This window comes from Trichomonas vaginalis, chromosome IV (assembly GCF_026262505.1).
Source record: "Trichomonas vaginalis G3 chromosome IV, whole genome shotgun sequence".
In the NCBI taxonomy this organism is placed as follows: domain Eukaryota; phylum Parabasalia; order Trichomonadida; family Trichomonadidae; genus Trichomonas; species Trichomonas vaginalis.
In genome coordinates this window covers 919400-939996 of record NC_067206.1, presented here as the reverse complement: position 1 = coordinate 939996, position 20597 = coordinate 919400, and the positions used below count along the sequence as shown (strand labels likewise).

Below are 20597 nucleotides of genomic sequence, written 5' to 3'. Positions count from 1 at the left end.
ATGCATCGTCTATATATAGATGTAACAAAAAAAGTCACTAAACCCGTCCACATATACTACTAATCTCCTATAGGAACCACAATGCTCAACTCATAAAGAAATAGGCTGCAATGGACTGGTAGGTTCTTAACATACTATGAAAAGAAGTCCCAATGTTGAATTTGAAAAATGCCGATTTAAAAACACGTTATTTTCAATTTTCACACATATAAAACAAGTTTACATATAGAAATGATGATAAATTCATCATTGTATTGGCATGAATTGCTTATTAAAAAGTGACAAAATCTAAAACTTTCAGGAAATTTGGGATTTTTATGAGCGCTCGAGTCTCTTACTCTGAGCTTATAGCAAGAGCAAGAGAGAAAAGAGATGCCGAATACAAAAAACTATCCAGTTTTACTATATCCCAAATAGAAACTGCTACAGAAAAAGCAATGGACTTGTTAATGACGAAACCGGTACTTCCTGTTGATTGTGCAACAATCGTTTTCACATTAATAAAGCTCAGGAAGGATCACCATGTGAAATTATTCAATATTCTCTCTTCAATTTATCCAACGAAAAATGATAACGATAATATTTTCATTTCGTTCGTATTTTCGAAACTTATCAAACATTTAAAGCGCGATTACCTTTCTCTTTTCTTAGATAATATTGAGAAGAATTTATCTAATTCAGAAACAGCTCTTTCAGCTGCATACTTCATTAAATTCAGTGTAGAGAACGCGCCAAGCTCGATTCTGTTCTGTTTTACCAAATTAATTAATGTATTAAAATTATCATTAACAAATAAAAACGTAAAAGTTCAATTTGTATCATATGAGACACTGAAAAAACTCGTGCAATACCTTATCAAGACTAGGACTCAACAAAAACATGACGCAGAAATAGATTTCGTTAAAATTTTATTAGATTCTACAATTTTTGAATTGACTTCGAAGAATTCAATGTGTGATTTACTTATAATTGCTGTATATTTAGAGGTTTTGCCAAATGATTTATCTTCTGACTTTTTACAAAGATTATTAGCACAATTAATCAATATGTACGAAGGATTTACCAACGAATTACGCGGTGTTGCATTATACGTTATATCACTACTATTAACTTACACTCTTCCCGTTACAATTCAAAAGAAAATCGAAATATACAGAAATAACTTATGGTGTGAGGCTTCTTGCCCAACAAGATTTACTGTATTGGCTCTTATACATAGATTACAAGCACCAGATATAGAATTAGCAAACAATTGCAGATTTTCGATAATTAAAACGATTTTTAGACACAAATTACTTGAAGTATCAAAGCTAGGCATTATACTACTCAAAACTTTATGCGATTTAAAGCCAGATTTCATTACTACATATAAAAATGAAATTATTTCACTTTTACTAGAGACAGAAGTTGATGAAACATATTGCAACACAATTCCCAGCATTGTAGAAAAGATCTGGGACGATTTCAGGCCAAATTTAATCAATTTAATTTTAAAAAATCCAGGTGTGCTCTATAACGCTCCATTTTTGATATTTTTGTCTAATTGCAAGAAGTTAGAGAACCAACAGATCCGAAAGATGCTCTTTATCCTCACAAAAAACTCAAATCCGCTGATAAGAGGAGTTTGTCCCGACGCAATCTTGGCCCAGTACGATAAAGACGATACCGATATCATGGAACCGATTAATTTGATTTTAGCTTTGGCCCATAACGATCCAGTACCTTTTGTAAGAGAAAAAGTCTTAATTTCGATTCCAGAGAGCTTGTTTATGTATTTAACCAATGACCAAGTGCTTAACTCGCTATCAACATTGACACACGATGATAATCTTAATGTTCGGAACAAAGCAACGATATTATTATGTAAAATATCGAAATACAATCCATTTGTTTGCTATCCGATCTTAAGGAAGATACTATTAGACTCCATGTTCATACTCAACTCCAACAGACCTCTTCTAGTTAAGGAAGAAAGCGCAGTTCCTCTTCCAGAAGTAATTTCAGCGATTATCGACTCGTTTTCGGTTTATGCGTCAACATTTTGTGATATATCGCTGCACCAGATCAGTTTCCAGTCGTTTAGAGAGCTTTCTTACTTCGAATCTAAAGCGATTTTGAATTTGAACACGACATTGATCAAAGTCATCGGAATCATCGCCGAATCGAACATGAATCTGTTATCCAACCAAATTGGCCAGTTCCACAACTTCTTTTTGTACATGTTGCAGCAACATTTTCCAAAAAACCTGAAATTAGCAATTATCCACACGATGTACTCGTATTTGACCCACGGATGTGATACATTGAAGCTAGATATCAAGAGAGTCTTCCCAACATTGATAAATATAGCTTCAATGTGGAATTCAAGAAAATTAAACATCGCAGTATTGAAACTGATCGGATTCATAGGTGCGATCAAAGATCAGACCGACCAAACAACACAGCCTATTGAAGAAACGGTTTCAAACCATTATTGCGATGAAAACTTGATTTCATTAACTTGTAGAATACTTCTGAACATATTAACAGAGAACAGCCTGTTGATATATCACCTGGAAACTGTAAAGGCACTAGTGGATATATTCGCAGACAAATCAATGACGTTCGGATTCGAATTTTTCAAAGATTTCATTGAAAATTTTTTGTCAAAATTCGATTCACCGTCAAATCTCCAGATCTACTTGGGATACATCGGCAGGATATGCAGCGATTGTCCGCCGTCATGGGTAGCACTCATTGGCAACGAAATACTCGATTTGGTCATGAAAATTATGTCAGATCCGGCAAACGAACAAAATTTGGCCGCAATATTCAATTTATTACCTATATTAGTCAAAAACTACTCTGACATATTTATTATGTATTTAAGTGGCTTAATTAATTTCTTATTGGATTCTTTGTACAAATACGCTTCAGAAAACGCTGAAATATCAAAGAACGCGTTGATCGCTTTGATATCTATCAGATCTCTGTCTCATGACTACTTGTTTTTGATATTTCCCGATTTAATTTCAACTGCAAATTCAAATGACACGAAGTCTGTTGTAAAACTGTATACTTTGATAGCATTGAGAGTTTACATACAGAGTTGCGATTGTTCGTCGTTCGTTTCAGCTACAATTCGCTGTGCATTAAATGCAATTATCACAAGTAAGCAAAATACTGATGCAAATGTAGAAAGAAGTAATGTAATCATTGAAGCAGCTCAACAAGTCATCTATTCAATCATGGTTATCTTCGGAAAGGACTATTTTGTTTTTCATGATTCATATGTCAAGGAAACATTCATAGAAAACAAGATTCCTTTGACGAGATATCAAATAATACATGATGCTGACTCTTCATTCGCCCTATCTGACTATAAGTTCATTGATACTTCTATTCCAATTTCAGCGACCACTTATTCAAAATCTTCTTCCTCTCAAAATTTGAATGCCTTTCAAAAATCGAATGGCTCATTCAATTTGAAATTAACACCAAATTCATCAGCAGACAATTTCGAACAGAAAGTTGAAATTTCAGAACCATGTCACTTTTTGGAAGTGAATGAAACCGAATTAAAAGATGCATTTAGCTATAACGAGACAGAAACACTATGGAGCCGCAAAGAGTGGTGGACAAGGATTGTCACAATCACTATAAAGAACTCTCCAAACAGATTTATTCATTCTTGTTATTATTTATGCACGAATCTGATTCATATCGCCGAGAAACTGTTCAACGCAGCCTTCTTGTCATGTTGGAAGCACTTAGACAAAGAAACAAAGATAATTATCTCAGCATCAATGACAATGGCTTGTAACAGCGATAGTTTACCGAACGATATCAGATTTAACCTCGTCAAACTCTTCGAATACATGGAACAGAACAACGAAAGCATGATGTACATGGATAGTACTGTTATTTTACGAGCTGCGGAGAAATCTTTCTTATTTGAAGACGCTCTGTATTTCGCTTCAAAGATTTTCCCAAACAACATCGAAGATTTGGTCAGAGTTTGCGGACATTTGAAATTAGACAAAACTATTCAAGGATTAACGAAAATGATACCTTTAGACGAGATGAAGAACAAGCCAGCGGCATTATACGACCAATGGATGCAAATCAACATGCACAGAAAGTCTCTAAAGGCAGAAACAGTAAATTATTTCAGATCTCTCAAACATCTCAGCAAATGGAGACAAGTAGCCAACGAAAAACCATCCAGAAACAACATGACACCACTGGAAATGAATGAATGCGCTCCAATCTTTGCAGCGGCGTATTTTAATTTGGAAAGATGGGATGAATTGGGAGAAATGATTGATATCCTCAAGAAAAACTCTGTATCGACTGTTATCATGGAAACTGTCTACAAAATAAAGAAAGGAGAAACAGATAAAGCAAAATTAATGAAAGAGGTCGAAAAAGGCTTTGTTTTGCTTGCAAACAAGGCCAAAAGCGTATTTAAGCATAACAATACAGAACTCTATCCATCAATCATCAAAGCGCAGCAGTTACAAGAAGTTACTGAAATTATTAATTGGTCTGGTGAACAAACACTCAAATTATGGACAGAAAGGCTTGAGATGTGTCCTAAAGACCCGTATTTGTACAGTAACATCCTTCCGATTCGCTTAGCACATACAAATGTTCAGATACAAATGCCTGTCATCATAAAACTGTTGAAATTGTACTTGAAGACGAACAATTACGAGGGATTCGATGGTTTGATTGACAACCTGTTCAATGATGGCCAGAAAATAACTCCCTACATCAAGTTTTTGCAAATTAAATGTAATTGGCAAAAAGGTGACACTTTTGAGAAAGAAAAAAATTTACAAATTCTTAAAAAGACATTTGTAAATAATAACACGATCAAACCTAAGCTATTGGCGCGTATTTATTACACAATTGGTGATTGGATCATTCAAAACGACAAACCACCGATAAAACGCGAGAAATTGCTAGAAACAATACAATACATCAATTTCTGCTTCAACCAAAAAGAGTATTTCTACAAAGCCACCCACAGATGGAGCTGGGCAAATGCTTGTTTGTATAAACAAGACAATTCTCAGATAAAATGTGCCGCAAACGCTGTTTTGGGATTCATCCAATCGATAGAGAAGAGGGAAGAGTCGTTTTCCGACATGATACAGATGATTTACTTAGTTTTCACTGCAAATTTCAGTGAAATAGAAATCCAGAAAATTGGAGAAAAATTGTTGAAATTTGACACAAAATTTTTACAAATTTCTCCACAACTTTTCGCAAAACTTGGAAAGACATCATCACAATCACAGCAACTAGTGATCAAACTGCTCCAAAAACTCTTCAAAGTGCATTACCACTCCCTCTTATTCCCTTTGTTGCTCTGTATAAGAGAAAATTTACCAAATTCTATAAGAATTGATCAAGATGTCACTTTTTCAAGTTTACAAGTCACTTCACCTGAAGAAGAAGATAACAATTATGAAGAAGACTTAGCAGAAACTAATTTCCTTAGTGAGTGTAAGAATGAATCCGCTGCGGAGTTGTTGAATTGGTTCTACAAAATTAATCCAAAAAGTGTCAGAGAAGCCATTACAATTTCTGAAGGTTTGTTGAGGTGTTCTAGCACAAAAATAGAATTGTTGTTTAGTGCCATTGGCCAAGCGATGAGATTGATGATGACAGGGAATTTTTCAAAAGCGAAATTTTTGTTGGAAGAAGCATTGCAAAGTCCGTCAAATTTAAACGAAGACAAAGAATTCATGTCCAAGATCTACAACGAAGTAATGACTGTCTGCAAGACAATGAACTACCAGAGCTGCTCGAAACTGCTCATTGTCTACAACACAATCAAGAAATACATACAAAGAATCGACCACATAACAATTAATGACATTTATCCAAATTTGTCACTTTTGAAAGATACAAAAATATGTGTCCCCGGCACATACAAAGCAAATGGAGAATTATCTAACATATCTTACTTCGAGCCTGTCCTCAAGTTCTTCCCTTCGAAGCAGAGACCGAGATTATTAATAATTGTTGACACAAACGGACAAAAACATCTGAATTTGCTTAAAGGATGCGAAGACTTGAGATTGGATGAAAGAATCATGCAGTTCTTTGGTTTGATTAACCAACACATCAAACACGACTTGAAATACAAAAACCACGAACTAAATATCTTCAGATACTCAATTACTCCAATTTCAAGAAGAAGCGGTTTAATTGAATTTGTAACTGATGCAGATACTATTTATTCATTGCTCAGCGAGTACAGGAAGATAAAGAACACAGATCCAATACTCGAGAACCACTGTATAGAGAAGATTGTTGAGTGCAACATCGATTCTTTGTCAGTGATACAAAGATACGAAGTTTTGAAAGAAGTCAAAAACCAAACGAAAGAAAACGAAGATGATTTGAAGAACATAATGTGGTACAAGAGTCCTTCAGCTGCTGATTGGGTTCTCCACCTTGTGAACTTCAGCCAGAGCTGTGCAATGATGTCAATGATTGGATACATCATCGGATTGGGAGACAGACATCCTTCCAACATAATGATTCATCAAAGAACAGGATCAATGATACACATAGATTTCGGAGATTGCTTCGAAGTCAACAAGATAAAGGTCAGATTCCCTGAAACAATTCCCTTCAGACTGACAAGAATGTTTGTCAATGCTTTCGGTCCAACAAAAATTGAAGGAAACTTCAGAATAACATGCAAAGAAGTTCTTTCTCTCATGAGAACACACAAAGATTCGATCATGGCTGTGCTGGACATTTTCCTTCAGGAACCACTGGATATTGACGTAATTCCTGCAAAGGAAAACAACAAAGAGAACGAGGAAGGGCAAGTGAATGATGAGGAAAACTTCAATTTCGGAGACAACTTCAGTTTGCAGAGTAATGATGACGAAGAAGTCATGATTCCAATCATAGAATCAATGAACAGAGTAATGTGTAAGATAAGCGGAAGAGACAATGAGAAACAGAGCGAATTGGATATACCTCAACAAGTTGACCAGTTAATAAGAGATGCAACAGATATGTATAACTTGGCTCATCTTTTCCATGGATGGTCACCTTTATGGTGATTTTTTTATTTATATTTTTTTGTTTATTTTTTATTATTTGTTTTAGAATTAAAAATAGCAAATTCTATTTTGATTTTGATGTGCTTGTTTTTCTTTATTGGAGCAAATAGTATGATCTCGTAATATGGCTGCTTAATTCATTGTCGAAAAATCATCATTCACGATCAATTCTCATATAATTTTAGCTCATTTTTGGGATTTTTTGTGATTCTAATTTTCTTCTTCTAATGGCATTAAATCTATAAAACAAACATTTTATTGTATATGGAAATAATAGCAGAGACATAACTTGTGGCAATTTATTGTTTCCAGCTCCCAATTGCTATTCTATAGTAGCAATATTTCAGAGAATGTAGAGAGCAAATAGGAACGAATGAATCTCAGTCTAATAATCGGATCATTCTTTAATTAATACATAAAGCAAATAGCAAATTATTTTATCGCGTTTTCACAGCGGAATCCTCTTCTTGATTCAAATCTCAATTCAAAAGATGTGTCTATCATGGCGTTCTTTATGCTATAGATTTCTAATGCATTATGTAATTAATAACAAGAGTTATTATGGTATAATTCGTATTATTTTGTGAGATGCTATGTAAAAAGTGACATTTTTGAATGTCTGAACTTTATATTAGTCCTTATTCCGTTTCTATTGCTCAAAAAATTGTTAAAGATTATTTCCAAACAGTTATGGGCCATAGAAGTGATGTATTGATGTATTATGCTCATGACGCTTATTTACAGTGGGATGGAAAAGATTATCACGGCCATGGAGAAATTCAATCATTTTTCGAACAGTTACCTGCACAAGTTACATTCTATATTACAGGATTTGACGTTCAATCAGTTTCTGAAACAGATCTTTTAACAATGCTTGTTGTTTTCGGATCATATCAAATGCCAGGTGCAAGAATGCAAGATTTTCATTGTTCATTCTTTATTCAAAGTCATAATGAAAACGCACTAGCAATTATCAAATCTCAATGCTTCTCCTGCTTCTAAAATATATTGTATCGATAAAAACTTGCGATGGAATAATACTGAAACATATTTAACTTACAATTCGACAAAAAATGAAAAATATTATCCAATAATCTCATTTCTTATATAGATTCAGATTTCAGTATCAATTGCCTAACTTGTATTGACTATCTTACTCTCATTTGTAATTTCTTGTTTAAATTTTATAGAATTTTATTAATTTTAACTGTTTTTACCTTTCCTATAATTGAAATTTAAGTTATGTGAGTTACATAAACATATGAGAACCATAGTTTTCAAATAAAAAGAAGAAAATCAGAAATAGATTAAATATTTACATAAATAAAACGAAAAATAGGAATTCCCAAGAAAAATGATTAGTATGGATTCCTGTTTGAGTTTGTGTAGTACAATTGGAAACATTTTTGAGCAGATCTGTCAATTTCGTTGCATCTAGCACGGAGATTATCACTATCTGTTCCGATGCACTTGAAAAGTTGTACTTTCATGTCCTTTGTCTCAGAAAAGAAAAGACATTCGTACCAAAGTCTGTATCCGATAAAAAATGACACGTAGTACAGTCCTATCATGAATTTCGATCGAAGAACAACAATTAGAGTACTTGTATGACCTGATGTATCCGATGTGAAATAATCGACGCAATCAGGACAAGAAATTGAAGCTTTATATCTTGTGTGTGGCTTTGCATTTGCTTGTAGCTCCGAAATCTTCGAGTCGAGAGCAGATTTAGCGCTATTGGTCAAATAAATATTTGGAGTTGTTGTAACTCTTAAATTATCTGAATTGCAGATCACCGGATATGGTGTTACATCCTGCCATGTACTATAATCAAAATTGATTGGCGATGGTAAACGGGAGTTTTGAGCTGATGAATTCGCTGATTGAGTGTATTGAGCGGATATTGTGATTTGTGGAGCGTTCCCTACGTATTGTAGGATGGTTTTACGAAAATCTTTCTTTGTGGGTGAATCGATTAACTGAATTAAAAATAAATTTGCTTGATGAGCTTTGATAATGTATATAATAACTAATAAAACGAGTATGAATCCTATAAACCATGAGTCGTAATCAATAAACTTCCAGGAAAATAGAATTCCATAACAAATATTTGTCAAAAAATCCGTAACAGCTGTTCCTATCAGCTTCGAAGTTAGTGTTGGCGAATAGCACACCATAAAGTATGTTACGACCGTTGGCATAGCCCATAGGACGATTTGTCCGATGTGCTTCAACAACGGCATTCTTCACTGAGTAGGAAATGAATGATTAAATAAAGGATTATTTAAGAAAAAGTATTAGTGTTACCAGTTAATTGATATTTTCATGGAAATTCAGCTTCTTAAAGCGTTTCATTTTCATTCATTGATATTTGTTGCATTTTATTAGAACACTTCTATATATGTAATGTTTGAATGGATATTAAGGTGAAAATCTCTTTAAAATCATAATATAATAGAAGTGATTTTGTAAAATTTGTATTTTCTTTATATACATATACTTTTAGGATTTAGATCACAAACAAACACATTTTATACATGATTATGTCAACTACTAAAAGATAGCTGAACTGAGATAAATTAAAAATCTTGATTTGGGCCAAAAAAGTAGCCAAACATTCTTGTATCAGAATCCTTTTCTCCACACTTCTGACTGATATGCGTAAAACGCGGTCTTTCTGGATTTCCAAACCATTTTTTATGAAGATATGTTAAGTTGAGAGTTTTCAAAGCAGGACAAACATCTCTATCATATATCATCAATGGACATATTCTATCAAACTGATGTATAACTACTGGTGCGTATTTGCCATTCAATTCGTACATTTTTCCGTCTTTTCTTGGATGTTGCTCAAAAATTGAGTAGCAAGCTGAGGAATAGTAATGTGCATCGAAGTCAACATTAATATCAGTGTATAGACCTCTATAATATACATAATTCAGTATAGATTGGTCATTTACGTTCTCTCTGAAGAAAATTTTTGGATTAAACATGGTTAGATACAATTCATAAACTTTGAATGATGGACCCATAAAAATACCACCATTTAAAAGCAGTTTATTACTATAAAAATCCCCAGTAAAGTTATCATCTGTGTAATTCTGTTTTTCAATAGCCCAGCTATGGTGTTTAAATGTTACACGTTCAATTGAAACAGTAACTTTATCTTTCGGCAGATGCTCATCAAATGGATCCCCTTGGAACAAAGTATCAAAAATATCATTGATGAAAATTCGATTAAAGAAAGATCCGTATTGATCTAAGAAGGACAGTATAACTAAATTTCGTAATGTTCTCTCATCAACACCTTCAAAACTGTTCAAAGTAAGGAAATTTGCTCCACAATTTTGGAGCTCTTTCAATGTTTCATTAGTGAAAAATTTCAAATATCCTGGAGAAACAAATATGAGAACGCCGCAATTGCAGCCTGTATTTCGAAGGCTCCTCATCCAAGTTAAAAAGTAATGAATTTGATCGCCAAAACCGAATGTAAGTGCTAGATCTGCATTAGTACTCTTTTTTAAATCATGTCGTTTTGGATTTAAGCATAATTTGCAATTTTTTAATGATTTTTCATCGCGAAGCTTATTGATAAGTAATGGATCCTCGATTTTTATTGGTCCTCCTAAGTATTTATTAACTGCATCTAGCAAAAAACTTGGCTTTGAAAAGAATGCATTTGAATCTATAGTTGGATTGGATTTTATCTTACTGATGATAGTGATAATGATAAATAAAACTGATAGAAATACTAAATTTAGCTTGGCATATTTCCAATACAGTTGTCGATTTCTCGCTTTATAATAAGATGTGCTTGCATGATACATTTCTGATTTCATTTTAGTAATTTAAACATTAATCATACTATCAATTCATCTTATCATATCATCATTCTCTGAATTAATATATTTAGTAAAATATAATTCTTTTTTTAGACAAAAACTTTATATACATTCATAGAAACTGAGATGCTCATAGTTATAGAACTAAAGATAATGGAAACCTAATAAGATATGATCTTGAAATGATGTTGTTATTGAATTTTGTAAAAAAGATTGAAGTATGTGCTTATTACTGCATGAATTGATCACTAAAGTTCGGATTACTTACAAATATTTACATAATTATTAAAATTTCAATAAAAAAACATAATATGAAATATATATTAAACTTGAACGCTGTTTTCGTTAAGAGGTGATTCTTCTGCAGGAATATCTGGCAGAGCGCTAATTAATTCTTCTATAGAGCTAGGTGTTAGTAGCTCTTCCTCTTCTTCATCGATGTCAAATGATTTATCAACGAAATTGAAGCCTGAAATATTCCCTATCTCTCCTATTGCAGGAGAAACGTATGAATCATTCGGGTTTTCATTGGTAATATAAGGATCAAAATTCTCTAAAGAGAGCCTTGTTGTTAGCTTCGGTACATAGGATGGTTTGTATTCTTTGTTGTATACTTTTTTGAAGTCAATGTCCGCGAAAAACGGATGTGACTTTAAATCTATAAATTTTGGTCGTTTTGCTGGATCTTTGACCAGTAATTTCTTTATAATGTCAACTAAATTGGGATCTGCGTCTGCTGGATACTTTGGTTCTTCTAAAACAATTTTATCATATAATTTATTTTCGTTTTCATCAACGAAAGGTGGGTCTCCAAATATAATTTCGTACATGAGAACGCCAAGCGCCCACTCATCAACTGCATATCCGTAGTTTTTCTTCAAAATTAACTCTGGAGAAATGTATTCTGGAGTTCCGCAGAAAGTTCTAGTAGTCTTGACCTGATTGATATCTTTAGAAAGGCCAAAGTCAACAAGTTTAATGTAACCTTGGCCGTCAAGTAGAACATTTTCTGGTTTTAAGTCTCGATAAACGATTCCTATGCCGTGGAGATAAGTAATTGCTAGTCCTATTTGTGCTGCGTAAAGTTTTGCGTCGAAAATTGGGATTTTCCCAACTTGTGACTTGTGGAATTTCAAATCTCCGCCGGGAACATACTCTAGTCCAAAGTAAAACTTCGATCTTGTCTGGAATGTAAAGTGCAAACTTACTAAAAATGGGAATTTTGCTTTCATCATCAAATTTCTTTCAGCAATAACAGCGCAAGTTCTTCCTGTTTTAATAAGAATTGATTTGTGAACTGATTTGATTGCATAGAGATCGCCTGTATCCTTCTTTTGGCAGAGTCTAACTTTTCCATAAAATCCTTTCCCAATAAGAGAGATAATATTAAAATCATCCATGGAAAGCTTCGGGGATGGAAGGCTTACTGCATGTATTGCTGTTACCCATCTAGTAGCATCTTCAATAGAATCTGCTAAAAATAACATATTTGCTTTGGTTTCTCCAATATTGAATATCGAGAATTTCTTGGTTTGTGTAATTTCTGCTTTTGTGTCTGGATATAGTTTTAGCCGTTCTTCAACAACTTGGCGTGTATCATCTTTATAAATCGTTAATTGATCTCCTTCAAGAGACACAAACCTCTGATGCCAGAAACCATGCAATCTGCTTTTCTTTTTAAGCCACCCGGCGTACGAGAGAAAATCGTCGCAGCCGGGGTGACAACTTTTCATTAATCTGTTTTTTTATGATAAAAAAAAGTTGAATTTCAAAGCAAAAAGTGTTGGAATTAAATTATTTTTCGAAAAAAGCAGTAACTATCATTTATCTAACTATCGTTAATATTGAGACTCAAACCCAACCTCTCAATTTTTTATGTCGATGAACTTCTGTTTTATTATCCACTCATCTTTAAATCTATTGTCGTTGTATGGGGTAATTGCTTTTCAATGAATTAATTGGATAGGACAGTTTTTTATTTTCGGCAGAAGAGTTTCGATGCTTAGTGGCTGAGATAGATACTTCATTTTGCGAGATTCGGCAAGTATAATATATGCCATAGTAAAATTGATTATTATTCAAATTGAAACGTTAATGTATTAAAATGAAACCAAGAAATATTGATAAACACTGTCTGCAGTATCTAGTATATAACTAGTGTCAATTTCTTATATATATGATGGGATTGATTATATTGTTTGAATGCTTAGAATCCTATATTTCAAAATTTTGGGGAAAATCTGTTAATATTTAGAGGATCTTAGCTGTGTCATAGACCTTATTATTAATGGTATTAAGCATAGTCTGCTCATAAATAAAATATATGAAACATTTTCAAATCTTTATGATATTAAAGCTCAACTCTCTGAACAGCATATGTGATGGATATGAAATTCGAAGTTGTTTCTATATATCGGCTCGATAAATGTTGATTTGATACTATTGTTAAATATATATTCCATTCATGATAGCTGATTTAGTTATCTTGCCATCATTGAATGAGTTGGTTTATAAGTAAACATAAATAATATTTCAGAGCTGAAAATGATGGGGAAATGAATAGATGTTAAAATAAAATCTACATCTTTATGAAAAAAATAATAATTGGCTAAATTTGCAATAATAAAACTTGTCCATGGTTATTAAGCTAAGTTGGATTTATCTGGTTCATCATCTGGTCGCTTGAGCATTCCCATTTTTCCAACAGCAATTGAGACTCCAATAATGCATGATATTGTGATGAAGAGCATTACACAGCAAGCAACTAATTCACCATTACAAATGAATGAAACGTATTGCTTAATTGCTTTTTCACATGAAGTTGAACTAGTGCATTGATACTTCTTCATCCATGTCGAAACAACCTCATTTGTAGAATTGTTATCAACGTAATCTGTAATTTGCTTCTTGAAGCGATCTTGAGCTTTATCAGCGGTTAAAACAAGGTTTGTAAGAGTTAATCCAATGGTCGATAGAATAGAAATAACTGTTAATGCACAAAACAAGGCGTGCATAATGAATTTTGTGCCTGATAAATATAATGAACAAACAAGTACAATCATTAAGACAATGCTTCCGAATGAAAGAGCACAAATTGATATGCAAATATCGCGAGGCTTTTTTCCGCCAACAAGTAAAAAGAAGTCGCTATTGAGTTGCTTTGTTAAAATTGCGTGCCAAACACCTGAAATTAAAAAAACAATGATGAAAATTAATGTCAAGTATGCTAGCGATTTAACATACTTGCCCATTTTGTCTCTGACCTTATGATTCCATTCCTCGTTATCCATCCCGAATAAAAATAATACACCTCTCAAATTTTGAGAACTGCATCGTGATTTTAAATCATATTGATTTATTGTTTTAGGCACTAAAGAGATGTCTCAGTCGATCCTTGTCACTTTTGGCAACAAGAATTTTATTTTGCTTTCAAATCAAGTTGTTTTAGTATGGCTAATCATTGAACATGGTGTAGTGATTGGAAACGCTGTTGGTTCGAAAATTTACGACCATGACAGAAATTTTAGGAAATTTACCTTATCTTTTGGCAACTAAAATATTGCGATAAAATCCTTTTCATTTCAGTAAGGATGTCAATTTGGAAGAAAAGTGAGAAAATTCCTAAAATGCTAAAAATGAATTTTCCAAACATATTTTTTTATCTCATTTTTTTGATTTTGAAAAAATTTTGGAGAGAAGATCTCTTCGTTTTTGAATTTTATCACGATGGTTTTAAAGTATATTAGACACATGTATTGATATTACTATTTTTGTATATTTTGAGAGAAAATCCCTAAAAAGTGAGAAAATCTAAGACGGTTTGAGAAAATATATAAACTATTGAAAATTTGAATTAAACTTCTAATTTGGAAAAAAAAATTTGGAAAGAAGAAAATTCAAAAATCGAGATTTAGACTCAGCATCAAATGGAGAACAAAATGTTTCTTCATATGAAGGAAAAAAATTTTCTTGTGAAGAAATAGAGTTTTTAAAATTTTATTGTATGTAATGAAATAAACAAATATTAAAATTATTTTTTGATAACAAGAAAATTCCCAATAGAAAATATTTGAGAGAAAGAAAAAAAGAAAATTGAAAAATATTACTCTCCTTTATATTTCATGAGATTTTAAATTTATTCTCATAAAATTGACAATTTTATACGTTTAGATGAAAATAAGTGATTTTGGTTGAAATAGAAATTATTATTTGCTTACAGCTATCAAATAGATTTTTGCTATTTTGATTAAAATTTGTTAATCAAATTAATAAATTTTTTCTAAATATCTTAAATATCTGGATCACTCACATATACAATGAATTGAACAATAAAAATAATACAAACTCAACTAAGTTTCCTGTCTTTCAACTAAAAAAAATTATGCAAATTAAATTAAATTGTTTATTCAAATATAAAACAAAGATGAAGTAATTACAGTTATCATAAACTTTATGAATAACTCTGTAATTGGTTCAGATTTTCGTAAAAATATTTTTATTAATATCGATAAGAATACTTTTACCTACTATCACAACATATCGATAAACAAGAGTAGAGTGATTTTTATCATCGAAACTTTTTAAAAGCTGTAAGCTGGAAGGAAAAATCTTGTTTTTTCTGAGTTAGTTGTAGAACTATTGATGCACGAGTTATCATTGTGATGCAGAAGGATATCAATGTACTGACTGAAGGATATGAAGTGAATTGAATTTCATTGCATTTCAATTTGATCAAAATTTGTTGAAATGATATGAATGTGTCAACATCTGTATCACTCTCTTTCACTCCTTCCCTATTCTTTCGAGAACGAAGCTAGCTCAGCTTTCGCTGAGCGAATTGACACTTTTGATGCCCTAAACGTACATGCTCTCAAATTTATCGAAAAAAATTATACCACCTAAACTAGTATATTCTTATTTTAAATATGATATTATCCTTAGAATCCACACTAGAATATATTTAAATCAACTTTTAAAAAAGTTCGAATCCTGCGCGTCTCACTTTTTAAATTTTCGAAAAGGAAAATTATATTCTCCTAAAATGAAAACAATTTTCCGAATTGACATCCTTAATTTCAGTTTATTGGTTCCAATGATTAAAGCCTACTCTTAAAAATTAAAAAATTTAAAAAAATGTCCCAGGCCAGAATCGAACTGGCCTCTGATCCGTGTCAAGGATCTATTCTAACCAATATACTACTGGGACTTACCCCATTTGAATTATTATTTTACCTAAGATTAATTTTTAACATCTTTGATTCAACAAATCTAATTCTTACGTTGAAAATAAGCTAGTTGAAATAATTTTCCAATAAGTAATCTTTATGCATACATGGTTGGTACAAATGAACATATTATCAGAAATCAAAATCAAATGCAAACTCAAAATCTGGCATCAATTGATTTACTTCATCAACTTGGTTTACATTTTCAACGGAGCTTTCATTTTCATTCTCCTTTTCACCTTCTGGTTCAGAAATTGGGAAAATTATTACGTTACAATTGTGCCTTCTAAGAAGTTTCCACCTGTTCTTGAGTGAATAATCTGTTCTGTTGTTGAAATATTTTGACATCATAACCCATTTTGCTCCGATTTCTTGATATTTTTTAATTAATAGCACATCTTCTTCTGGTGTCCAAGGATTCTTATTTAGTCCTGGCGAGAGATATTTTACATATCTATCATGACATTGTCTTGAATTTCTATTTCCCATAATGTGGGCAATGATATCCCAATTCTTATCTCCATAATATTGAACAAGTTTCATAAGTTGCTGATCTTCAACTTGTGTGAATTGAGTTTTTGGATGTGGCTTGCCAAAACACTGTGAGATCTTTTTGGATGTTTGCTCCTCACACATATCCAGTGAATTAATGAAATGAAAACTTGATAAATCAGAAATCTATTTGAAAAGAGGTTTGAACGCAATTTGAAAGGAAAATGTATGAGATTTTTTATATAAAAAATTATTTTGAATGGGATTGAAATTATTATGAATCTCCGGTGATTGCAAAAACATTTTTGGATAATTGCGTTTTCTAATGCTACTTAAGCATGTTTGTAAAGCAATAATGGTAGTTGTTGTTCACAAATTTACTCAGAAAACCGTCTAAAGTATGTAAGAAATATAATAAAAACAATAAGTTGGATTACTTGTCAACTCATCATTATTATGTATATACTATATTCAGAAAAAGAACTTATCATTTCATCTGATCTGCTACTTTATATCTGAGAAATTACAAAGAAAAAAAAAACATTCTCTAAAATTATTTCGATTTCGCACAATTTTCAGTGAAATTTAAAAGCAATTCATGTGTCAATAATAAGTAAGTTATTATTTAAATTACAAACAATTTATGAACAAAAAAATTACGATAAAAAGTCTTCTCTTATGAAATATGTGCGAGTCTATTATATTCATTCAAACAACTATATATTTGTTGTATATGAATAACATAAGCATTGCAATAATATCGACATTAATCTGAATCGACAAAATTTGCGTTGATTTGTTACAATGAAATTGATTTATCAAATCAATTGGGTTTTCGCGAAGATATGTATTTGCTTAGTTGTTGATATTCTTGTTTTTCTATTATGAAAAGTGTTATTTTTTTATTAAGAGCTTTAAATACTTGTTTCTTTCTTTCAATTTCACGCTTTTCTCTTATTAATTCGTATGTAATATAGCTCTTTTTGATTTCTTGTCGCAAATTTGGTATATTTTCTTTTGATTTGTTATATTTTTCTTTTAATTGGGCTAATTGCTGTTCAAGCTCATTGTTTTCTTGTTGTATTTCTCTGATTTGCTTTGATAATGATATGATATTGTTGACTTTTTCTTGTTTCAATTTTGCCGCTTGTTTCTGTGCTTCTCTTACTGTTTTTTCATCAAAATTGTAAATAGAATCTGCTATAATTTGTACATTTCTGTTGTGTTTTGAATTAGATTGTGAATTTTCAGAAAAATTCGAAACTGTTTTCTTCGGTTTAGCTATTTTTGGCTTTTGTTTGATAACAATATTATCATACCAATCATTCCATATTGAGCTACATTCTTCATCTATGTCACTAAGAGGTCGAAGGCTCAAAACGGAATTATCACTCATATTTGTCACTTTTTGAGCAAAATATAAAAATCCTTCTTCTCTCGATACTTGGATCTAATTGGATCTCAAAATCTTAGTTGCATTGCTCTGTTTATGATCAAATGCTTTATTCCTTATTAGTTCTATCTTGTATGAATCCAATTCTCCTGAAACAAATGAATTCATAATTCGATGTCAATTATATAGCAATATAATCTAAGTGAATTGCATGCATAGTTAGAGTAATTAAAGTTGTTAAGTCGATATCCATGAAAATAGAAATTTTAGTTTAAAATTTGATAATTGAAGTATATTTCGAAGATAATTCATTAATATGATCATTTTCAGTTTTCTCATAAGGATCCATGCTAGAAAACGAATTGAATAAAATAAATTTTTCGAAAAAATAAAAATTAAAAACTTTATAAATAAATATACAATTATATAGAAGTTTGCCAACAATCCTGATGTTATACACTTCATCCAGCGATGTCGGCAAAGAATAAGAAGTTCAATTTTGCCTGAAGCGAGTAACCTCTAGCATTTGACCACAAGAACTGCTGTTGAATACTTCCCATCGATATAGAAACATATGCTTCGTTTGTAAAGTGAGTTGCTTCGAACTCTACAGTTCTATCGTCACATTTTACGATAAACTTGTTCTTTAAGTCTTCAACAGGGAATCCGAATGTTCTAGTATAAGTATTAACTGCATCCTTGAATAAAAGGAACCATGTAACGTCTGCCCAGTGGTTTAATTTATGATCTTCCTTTGCTTCCTTCATTTCGATTCGGATTGGCAGCTTCATGTGTGTTGGTGTCGAAAGGATGATGCAATCTTCAGCAGCGATGGCCGTGGCGACATCAGAAGTAAATAATGAGGAAATCTTGAAAATTGCGTGTTTGTTTGAGAACAATGTGTTGACTGTGCAGATGTCTATTGCGGAAAATCGCTTTGTAATGAATTCAAACAGGAAAAATGTCAAATCAGCAGTTTTCATCGAGGATGTGAAGCTGGAAAGGGGAGTTGAGTAGATCGGAATGGAGGACTTTACTAGTGCTGGCAGCCAGACTGGTGTAAGAGTGCCTTTTTCGGATTCTACAGTGAAATCAAAATTAATAATTTCTCCTTTGAGTCCTTTAACGGGGATTCTCATAGAACTTTCATTTATGAGGTAGTTAAAGTTCTGTTCGCAGCCTTCTTTTTGTAAATGACGGAAAAGATTTTCTTGAAGCATAACTGCGGTCAAATTAACGAAAGGAATGTCTGTATTAGGTTCGTAGTGATACCCGTTAACTGCTAGTCTAAGGTTGTTCGAAAAATTCCATTCTACTTCCTTCTTTTCTTTATCTAGTTGAATAAGCATCGCTGACGATGTTGGAGGGACTTTTATTGGGTTGACTAGACCTATAATACTCATCATAGTAGCTTTATCGTAATATGTTTGAAGTTTATACTTTTTATGCGCATCTTCTAATTTTCTATAGTAAATTTTTGAATTTTGAACAACTTCTGAGAGTTCTTCGGCTGTTTTAGCTAATCTTTCAGCTGAATTTTGTAACTGGAGCTGTTTATCTAGGATTAAACCTCCAATATTGAGTTCAATTTTTTCATCTGACTGGGTATTTGAATATTCTGTATGGTTAATTGTGTAGAAATCCTTACCCTTATCTGCAAGGATATCGATACTCTTTAAAACTTCAAGTGTATTGAGCAAAGCTTGTCTTGCAACGAAAAGATGGAATTTAGAAGAACCAATTTTCTGCATAATTTGAATATTTTGGTTGTCGTTGTCTCTTCGGATGATTTTTTCGAGATTTTCAAGGTTCATATTTGCTTGTTCCCAGATTTTTAAGAAGTCTTTTATTTCATTTTCTGGTTCTTTGACATTTTCTGTTCCATCTGGTTCGATAAAATTAATAATTTGTGGTTCTTCAATAACGGTTAATGCTATTCGTTGATCTAAGCTCATTTGCAATAATTTTGTCACTTTTTTATTCACTATCTCCCAGAAAACACTTCTTTGATTACAAGATTTATGATTTGATGATATATTTATATTGTCATGTAGATATATTTTTAAATACCAATCGAATTTGCTGTAATACTTTGTATTTCAAATTCAAAATCTGAAAAATTAATTTAATTGATTTGATTGCACAATCTATTAAAAACTTATGTGTTGGCAATTCAATATTCGAAATAAAAAGACATTCTAATTTTTAAGGATCTGATTTTTATAACGATTATTTTGTATTCAATTTTAAAATCTTTACATAACCACCTTCTCATATTTCACTAGAATAATCTTTTTTTTCATTCAATTTATTATGAATCTTTTCTTTCTTCTCCAAATAAGGAAATTATGTTTAACAAATTCAAATTTTGTTTGTTACTACAATCCAGAGAAAATTTCCTCATTCCAAGATATAGAATCAATGCATGGTAACGATTTTGATTTAGAAATCGAAGTTCTCAATGAAACACCAGTAGTTGTATATGATCTTCCTATCAATCTAGTTATAAGGAGCTCCGTGCATTCACCAGTTACGTTTCTATCCATACCTGAATCTTTAACATTAGAAAATA

General features: G+C 32.0%; 9 protein-coding genes and 1 non-coding gene across 10 annotated transcripts; 2 read left to right on the top strand and 8 right to left on the bottom strand.

Annotated features, from left to right (window-relative positions):
* Positions 1-300: 300 nt before the first annotated feature.
* TVAGG3_0005550 (ataxia telangiectasia mutated (ATM) -related family) lies at positions 301-7080 on the top strand (the record flags this gene model as incomplete). The annotated part of the gene is made up of 1 exon (XM_001318668.1): positions 318-7073. One exon carries the CDS (start codon positions 318-320, stop codon positions 7071-7073), a length of 6756 nt encoding a protein of 2251 aa, XP_001318703.1.
* Positions 7081-7688: 608 nt separating this feature from the next.
* TVAGG3_0005540 (NTF2-like family) lies at positions 7689-8075 on the top strand (the record flags this gene model as incomplete). Its single annotated transcript, XM_001318669.1, has 1 exon — positions 7689-8075. One exon carries the CDS (start codon positions 7689-7691, stop codon positions 8073-8075), a length of 387 nt encoding a protein of 128 aa, XP_001318704.1.
* Positions 8076-8422: 347 nt separating this feature from the next.
* TVAGG3_0005530 (uncharacterized protein) lies at positions 8423-9371 on the bottom strand (the record flags this gene model as incomplete). The annotated part of the gene is made up of 1 exon (XM_001318670.1): positions 8432-9316. One exon carries the CDS (start codon positions 9314-9316, stop codon positions 8432-8434), a length of 885 nt encoding a protein of 294 aa, XP_001318705.1.
* A 186-nt stretch (positions 9372-9557) lies between these two features.
* On the bottom strand, positions 9558-10912 carry TVAGG3_0005520 (uncharacterized protein; the record flags this gene model as incomplete). Its single annotated transcript, XM_001318671.1, has 1 exon — positions 9653-10912. The coding sequence occupies one exon, from the start codon at positions 10910-10912 to the stop codon at positions 9653-9655; it is 1260 nt and encodes a 419-aa protein (XP_001318706.1).
* A 147-nt stretch (positions 10913-11059) lies between these two features.
* On the bottom strand, positions 11060-12813 carry TVAGG3_0005510 (protein kinase C protein; the record flags this gene model as incomplete). The annotated part of the gene is made up of 1 exon (XM_001318672.1): positions 11239-12648. The coding sequence occupies one exon, from the start codon at positions 12646-12648 to the stop codon at positions 11239-11241; it is 1410 nt and encodes a 469-aa protein (XP_001318707.1).
* Positions 12814-13384: 571 nt separating this feature from the next.
* On the bottom strand, positions 13385-14216 carry TVAGG3_0005500 (uncharacterized protein; the record flags this gene model as incomplete). Its single annotated transcript, XM_001318673.1, has 1 exon — positions 13558-14205. One exon carries the CDS (start codon positions 14203-14205, stop codon positions 13558-13560), a length of 648 nt encoding a protein of 215 aa, XP_001318708.1.
* Positions 14217-16049: 1833 nt separating this feature from the next.
* Positions 16050-16121, bottom strand: TVAGG3_0005490. The gene has a single exon. It is a non-coding gene; the product is annotated as a tRNA-Val (tRNA).
* A 151-nt stretch (positions 16122-16272) lies between these two features.
* Positions 16273-16776, bottom strand: TVAGG3_0005480 (RNA polymerase II transcription regulator recruiting protein; the record flags this gene model as incomplete). Its single annotated transcript, XM_001318674.1, has 1 exon — positions 16273-16776. One exon carries the CDS (start codon positions 16774-16776, stop codon positions 16273-16275), a length of 504 nt encoding a protein of 167 aa, XP_001318709.1.
* A 362-nt stretch (positions 16777-17138) lies between these two features.
* Positions 17139-18028, bottom strand: TVAGG3_0005470 (uncharacterized protein; the record flags this gene model as incomplete). The annotated part of the gene is made up of 1 exon (XM_001318675.1): positions 17456-18028. The coding sequence occupies one exon, from the start codon at positions 18026-18028 to the stop codon at positions 17456-17458; it is 573 nt and encodes a 190-aa protein (XP_001318710.1).
* A 413-nt stretch (positions 18029-18441) lies between these two features.
* Positions 18442-19985, bottom strand: TVAGG3_0005460 (uncharacterized protein; the record flags this gene model as incomplete). The annotated part of the gene is made up of 1 exon (XM_001318676.1): positions 18487-19980. The coding sequence occupies one exon, from the start codon at positions 19978-19980 to the stop codon at positions 18487-18489; it is 1494 nt and encodes a 497-aa protein (XP_001318711.1).
* Positions 19986-20597: the final 612 nt, after the last annotated feature.